Source organism: Haliaeetus leucocephalus, unplaced genomic scaffold (assembly GCF_000737465.1).
Source record: "Haliaeetus leucocephalus isolate CR32 unplaced genomic scaffold, Haliaeetus_leucocephalus-4.0 Scaffold162, whole genome shotgun sequence".
Lineage (NCBI taxonomy): Eukaryota > Metazoa > Chordata > Aves > Accipitriformes > Accipitridae > Haliaeetus > Haliaeetus leucocephalus.
In genome coordinates, this window is record NW_010972598.1 from 6684348 (window position 1) to 6691967 (window position 7620).

General features: G+C 40.1%; 1 protein-coding gene across 1 annotated transcript in view; it reads right to left on the minus strand.

The window, feature by feature from the left end:
* The window catches only part of DISC1 (disrupted in schizophrenia 1), a 186129-nt gene extending 178979 nt beyond the window's left edge, over nt 1-7150 (minus strand). The window contains 3 exon segments of the mRNA XM_010562955.1: nt 2042-2111; nt 5713-6701; nt 7102-7150. Of these exon segments, the coding sequence (XP_010561257.1) occupies nt 2042-2111; nt 5713-6701; nt 7102-7150 (1108 nt within the window).
* Between the last annotated feature and the right edge of the window lie 470 nt (nt 7151-7620).

A 7620-nucleotide genomic window follows, 5' to 3' on the forward strand; every position in this document is an offset into this window, starting at 1 on the left:
AAAAAAAAAAGAAAAGAAAAAAAAAAAAAAAAAAAAAAAAAAAAAGAACACACACAAAACAGCTGACAGTTGTATTAGAAGAGGAGCAAAAACCAGTATGACAGAAAGTGGGTCAAGGACTCAGAAATTAGGAATTGATAAAACTAAGGATGCATGGTCCTGTGCATGGACGGAGCATAGTGTTTTCTGAAAACACGTGTTTGAAGATGGAGTTCCAGTTTTCAAAGGGATGGAGGAACCCAAGGCAAAGTGTCTCAAGCACCTCAGTATCTAGTCCCATATCAGGGCAAATGTCTTCTGCCTGTATATGCCAGACTTAGCACAGAAAACAGAAATCTCACCTGTGGATGATCCTCTCCACCTCCGTACTGCTGCCACTTTTGCTCTCTGTAAGCTGTGCCCACAACACCTGGTGAAATTACATTTCAGCCAGACCATCCTTCTGAGGGGAACTAACGCAAGACTCTGCAAACCACCCTCTGTGCTACCTGCCTGATACCCTTTTCAGCTTCCACCCTAGTTAATTGATAAAATGATGGTCAACAGAAAGATGGTCCTGTTTTGAAGATACAAGACTAGCACCCAGGAAAACTACACAAGAGCTTCCTGTGCAAGGTTAGATAAGTCATCATTTTCCACTGCGGTCAACTACGTGGCATCACATGCAGATGTCACACCTGATATACTAAAATACTGCTGTTGGAGTGGCTGACTGCCCAGAGAATCCCAGCTGGAATCTGTGGGAACCACGCACACTGAGTACACAGCTGTCAGGAAGTCTCCAACTGGGAACTCAATGCACAGGCACTTAAAAAAGAAGACTTATGAGTGTTACACATGTAAAGCACACACATCAATAATGCCTATTTGACAGAGAATAAACCCATGAATATCTACAACATCTTCAGCTTTTAACATACCTAAAGGGTTTCCCCACTGGGAGATGCCACCCTAAAAGAATGACTTGTGACAGTAGCAGACTTCTCCTATATATAGATAAGCCTTTAAGAGGCCAACAGAAGCACTCTTGCAAAAGGGCTACATACCTACTCCCCAGACACTATTAAAACACATTTTAATCGTCTTGGGGGACACCTTTGGGGGCACAGAAACAGAGCCACAGTACAACTGCAAAGCTTCACACATTAACTTTGAAAGGCAAACCACAAGTCTGATGCTCCCCGACCCCTAAAAGCTGTGAATAAAAATGTGGCAGGAAAGGAACTATCTTTTTCCAGCCTTATTCTCCGAAGTACCCATGCAGATTTTACTGAAACGTTTGCAGGGCTTCCCAACTGAAGACAGATCTACCGGGAAGAATTTAACCTAGAACCTCAAGACTATCAAAATATGAGTACCTGAACACAGACTACCATAACAGGAAACAATAAGAAACCAGAGATGTGTGTTAATAGATGCTCTAATTATTAACACGCACACACACAGAGCTTATCAGAAATGCCAAGGCATTTCAAAGGAAAAGCATTATTCAAATAGAGATATTTGCCAGCAGCTGTATCATTACCATATTCTCTAGCTGGTTTTGATTAAACTCAGTGGACATCAAGTTAATCCCACAGGACAGTATCATTCACTTTTATAATAGCTACTGAGCTCATTTCTGTGTTTGAGCCCTGCTGTAGTGTCATGACTAAATGTGGCAAGCAACAAATCACACCCTCTCAGCAGCCAGTGCCTGTCCTTTCTCCTTTCAAAGCTTTCATTCATTTCTGCATTTTTTAAAGTCATGCTGCTTCAAAACAGCTGATCCAGATGGTGGATATTTGGATTTCAACCTTCCCACATGGTGATGTGGCTCAAGAAAATAAAAACTGTTGCTACCTGCTGCTGACCTACTTCTTTCTCTAATTTGTTTCCTGCCATACGACAGAATAAACAATGCAGTTCATTGAACTAGTCTTCCACACCTACCCACCGCTATGTAGCGAATAAAAAATAAAATTAATAGAGGAAGGAGGGGGAAGGAAGGGAAAAAAAAAGCAGTATGATCCAGCAGGGGGTAGGGGGGAGCAACTCTCACCTCTATCATAGTCATCTTCCTCTATTGCTTTTTCCTGAAGCCTCTGAAGCCGTAAGACCAAGGATTTTATCTATGCAAAGAGAAAAAAGTTAATTATGAAGAAGTTGCATTTAAAAATAGTTAGACTATTAACCTCCACATAATAAAAATTTAATAGATTACTACATTGCTAGAATGGTTCGATTTTGAGAGTGAAACCAAACATTAATTAAGTGGACAGACCTATTTGGAAGCCAGCTGAACTGCAGTTACTTGAACGACACTTGGCTTTAGTCCAAACACATACAGAGATAACAAACTATTTCTTGAAAAGCAAAAGAGATCACGTGATCATAGGATATTTTTCACCCTTTGAATAAATCAAAGTAAGGATTATTAGAGGATTCTGTCAGCATGATATCTGCTTCTGATCACGTTGTACTCAACAGGGTGTTCTTGAGCCCATTCTAACAATTTTTTGCCTACATGAGTTTTGCACAGAACAAATCCAGAATTTCCATATGCAAACCACATTTTCTTCTGTAAGTAAAAAGAGAAATACAGTATGAATATTTTGGAACAGGTATACTTATGTTATGGCACAGAAAATTGTGTTCATATGCAGCCAATGAAGGTTCATTAAAATATAATTTAGGCTTATCTGCATAACGTTGACGTTTGCATTTTCAGAAATGTTCACACTGCAAATGCTAGATGGGGAAAAAAAGAAAAACACCAATAGCTATTCTACATACAGAGTGCCCTTTCACACCAAAAAAGAAACTCTTGCCGTAATAAAGTTTTATTTCTGAAGTTACTGCTTCTCTTTGTTAACATGAAGGGTCTGGACCAAAGTTCTAAATTTACTAAAAAATTGTAAGGCTAGGTGTGTATTCAAAGGCTATTGCAAGTTTTTACTGTTAGAAGAATTTGGTTAGAAGGTAGGCAGTCCTCTCCTCATTGCCATGCCAGCCACAGCCTAACATGGCTACAGTTACAAGACTGAAAAGTGTTTTCTTCTTATTAAATTTATACATGACCTGTACCAAACAAGCTGTTATCAGCACTGACAAAGGTAAGCCTGAAAAAAGCAGCAGCATGTATTCTCGTAGCCCAAAGCCTGAAAGTGCTTGAGAAAGCATTTTCTAACACAAGAAAATGCATACTTTAGACATCCTGCATTTATAAAAGATCTTGCTCCTCCCTGAAACTCTTTCATATTTAAATCCCTACATTTAAATTCTAAATTGCATAGAGAAAAATAGGTACAGCCAGTCAACAACTTAATAGAAACACTCAGTTATCGTGACTACACAATCAACACACATATTAGGCAAGACATCTAAATTAATGGCATCTCTTCTAAACATGGTATGTGAAAGTGGACTAGTCAGAAAAGAACTAAAAAAAATAAAGCCAGAAAAGAATCAAAAAAAATTTGATTAATAATAGGCTATAGGATGCCCCAGAGGGGGAAAAAAACCCCAAACCAAAACCACACCCAAACAACATTGTATATACTCCCTTTTCCTCAGGGTTTTATTTTATTTTGTTTTTCACAACCTAAAACTCCAATCTTTTTTCTCTGAGGCTGGTAAGGAATGTGTAACATATTGAAGGGAGGAGCTCTGAATCCTCACCATAAATTATTTTCTGTATTTTATGCCATACTTTTGATAGAGTTTTAAAGAAGCCTGCAGTAGGAATGATTCAAATGACACTTTTTTCATATATATGATGTATAACAACCATCTATACTGAGAATACAGCTTTGCTGCTGTTTGCAATGTTTACTCCATCATGCGCCCACAGTGGCAGGTCATTTAAAGTCTGCTTGGGTACCACAGCCCAGGCATGCCCACGGCAAACTGACTGATGCTGTCACAGTAAAGTGCTTTCTATTTGCAGGCCGGTAAGATGCTTGGAGCTCAACTAATCAAAGAGCTGCTTCAGCATGGCATGTCCTACATCTGTACCATGTGATGACCACTTTTTTTTTTTTTAATAAGTACAGAAAAAGCATAATTTTAACAACTTCGGTATTTGTCTCCTGTTGTTGACTACAGTTGCCTTTGTTCCCTTCTGAAAAGTTTGAGACTTGCTCATTATCATTACAATAGGAAGGTGCTTCAAATTAAACATCCACACTGGCTAACCAAGGGCAAAGACATCTGAGGGCACAAATTCCCCATTCTCCATTCAATGAATTAATGAATACAGAAATTAAAGATAGCAATTTTTCTTCCGTGCCTATCAAATAAGCATACTGAAAAGACAGAAAAATAATTTCTTATTTTGATTATGTTATATATTCCCAAATTTGCAGCAAATTAATTTCCCAAACCATCCCAGACCATGGGCACGTTGTCATTCCAGGCATAAAGCCAAAGAAACTGCTCCATGTCGATGTGTGTTAAGTCTGTAAATTAGAAAACCTAGTTTGAGTCCTACACGCATCCTCTATGAAAAGTAAGTATTAGAGAGCATCATAAGCCCAGGTCAGATGTCATGGAGAGTAAAGTAAGAATAAAAGTTTCTCAACCTTCTGTCTTACCCAGACAGCAGGTTGTGCAAAGTCTCCCCAGAGCAGGTTGCTTCAGCAGGCCTAAAGACAGTACAGTGCATCTCAGCAGGTACGTCTGAGCTGAGAAGTCACAAGAACCTGGGTTTCTGAAAGGCATCCCAGAAACTCAGGGCACTAGTGATACACTAAAAAAAAAACAAAAAAAAAACCAAAAACAACCCAAACAAAAAACCCAAAAACACCCCACCACCACACCAGAAAAACCCCACCAGGCACTTAGTGCACCTTGAACAGATTTGTGAAATCTATCATGTCCACATTAATCTCTGGATTACTGCTTTCTGCATGCACAACAAAGCCAGTATTTGGCTCCTTATTGCAGGTAAACTCAGAGTGGTTTCCCTCCAATGCCCACCCCACCATCCCAAAAACTGTATAACAAAACGTAACTGATCCTTCTTAAAGTTTCCCCACCCCTTTCCCATGAAGAACACAGTGAATGAGAATGCCCGTATATGTAGTAGGTATACATTTGGGTACACACAGTGCAAAAAGAAAGACTCCTGACTCAACAGCCCAGTACTCCTCTGAGGTGGAAGTAAAAAAAAAAAAGTTCAATTCCAGTTGGAGTCAGAGCAGGGACTTGACCCCCATTTTTCTTCATGCAGGGAAAGTACCCATCTATTAGATTACAGACTACTCTCATACAGGTGCCTCACTCCAAGAAATTTTTGGCTAAACTTGTACATTTCCAATTACAAAGTTTAGTGTTGTTAAATCATGGTGCTTCAAGAAAAAGAGTTCTTACCACCCCCAAATTTTGCACTACATATACTCCAAACTGCAGACAAAACAGCCACCTGTTAAAGAAAATGGTATTTATTGAATTCAGAAACTGTATGACATATTAGAAATGAGAGGATCACAGTTTCAGCAGAACATAGGAATAGGGTACTGCAATAACATCACCTTTTTTTAAAGAACCAAAAAGAAAATGAAACTGGTTTTCTCACTTTTATCATGCAGAGTGCTACTGTAAACCTCTACGAACAAATGCCCCAAAAGCCATTAATATCCCAATTCCTGCATCAACTTTGACTTAGGCACTATAAATGCAAATGATGTGAGGGCCAGGGGGAGGAATCAAAGATGAAGTGAGATTACTAACCTTTAATGTACTGCGGTTGCCAAGCAGGCAGTCCTGTAGCACTGGTTCATATTTTTTCATCAAAGTATCCCAGTTATGGTCACTAACAGTAAAGCTACTTTCATAGCCTGAGGTGACAGAAGAGCCAGCAGATGCTGCATCCGAGGAATCTGTAGAATATGAAAATGTTGCATCTGTATCCGAGAGAGAGACCGTCTCGCAGTCCTGTAGTTTATCATTTGCTGTGGTCTCATTTTCATACTCCAAATCCTCACTGGGCCTGGAGAAGCAATGCAAAGCTCCCAAGTGCTCACGAGTTCGTGCCATCTCTTCTGGCTTATGCAGATTTCCTGTGGTGCTGGGATGCAGAACATACTCAGCTTCCTTGACAGTTGACTTGCCTTCAGCATCACTTACTCCAGCGGCCGAGTTCAGGGAAAGCTGTATGAAGCTGAAACTTGAACTAAAGCTATCGTGTGCACCAACAGAATGAGAAACAACATCTCTGTTCTGATATTCACAGTTGTTATTCACTTCTGTCTGATCCAAAGCATACATGTTTGGGGGCTTGCTCACTTTAGCATTGTGGCTTTTCTGCCATGTACAGCACGCAGCAGAAACGCTTCCTTTGCTTGTTGCTGCAGCAGGGTAAACAGCTATCACTGCGTTTTCCGACCGTGGACTCTTGCAACATGAAAGATTTTTGCAGCATCCTGACATTTTTCCGGTAGTGGCCAATGTTGTTACCCCATTAGCAGGGGCTATGGCACTACTTGCTGCACTACAGCGTAAGAATTCAAAGTTACTTTGGCATGGTCTGCGTAGAGAGCAGTTCTCGAAGTCTCCACAGTACTGCCTGCCATTTTTGAGCTCTTCTGGGCTGAAGGGTTTGCAGGCACCCAGGGACTGAAACTCTATCTGTCGCTGAGTTTCTGGCCTCATGTATCCAGGTCTTTTTGCCAGCTTCTTTTTACGAAGAGAGCCTGCAGGCATTAAGTGCTCCTGACCATCTGGGGGAGGTGAAAAAAAAGTCATTAAAGTGTTTCTGCAGTTTTCTAGGCTTAACATATTGTAGCATCTGAAAATAATTGTTTCAGCAATTTCAAACAGCGCATCACTTTCCATTTCAACAAAAGAAAGACACTGACCATACAGCAGACAGAGAAGAAAAGGTGTTGCTGGAGAAGGCTGTGTGTATTCAGTCACTTTCTAAAGAGTTTGCACCTGCTTTTAAGTGAACTCACTAACATAACCACATCCATCAGGACACAAACCTGGGTACGATGAATCACATCATCTTCCCTATTCATAGCACCATTCTGTGCTGCTTCATTCTCAATTTGCTTAGCAGCATGCTAAAGCACAGACCTTGTTTAAGTCTCTCTGATCCAGAATGATTTTCAGACTTACAAGCATGTCTAGGATAGGACTGAATCTGCATCAAAAAGATGAGAACCATACTCGCAAAGAAATTTTGTGCATGATCTGTTGTTGCTCATGTCCAGTTTCTTGTGTTCATATCCATGTTTTATTAGTATGAGCAAGTGATGCAGACCCTGCTTCCAGAACAGACGTGACTCTGTAACACTCTGTGGCTGCAGATGTCAGTCTAATGAGATATTTTATAAGTTGCCATTTAGATTCACTGTACTACCTATTGTCCAAAATGTAAAGTGAAAGGAAAGAAGTTTTGCATGCAGGACCATCAGTCCCAGAAAACTATTGCCACCATATGCTTGGTATCGTTACAGCAGTATTAACACCATTAAGAAAGGGCCTCTGCTCAGTAGCTCAATTTCCCCACATACACCTTACTTACATAGATGAAAAGATAAATTTGCTGTTTGCAGAGCAGAATAGAAAGAACCAAGATATAAGCCTCAACAAACATTAAAAGTGACAGATAAGAATGCGGTATCTTGTCCATTT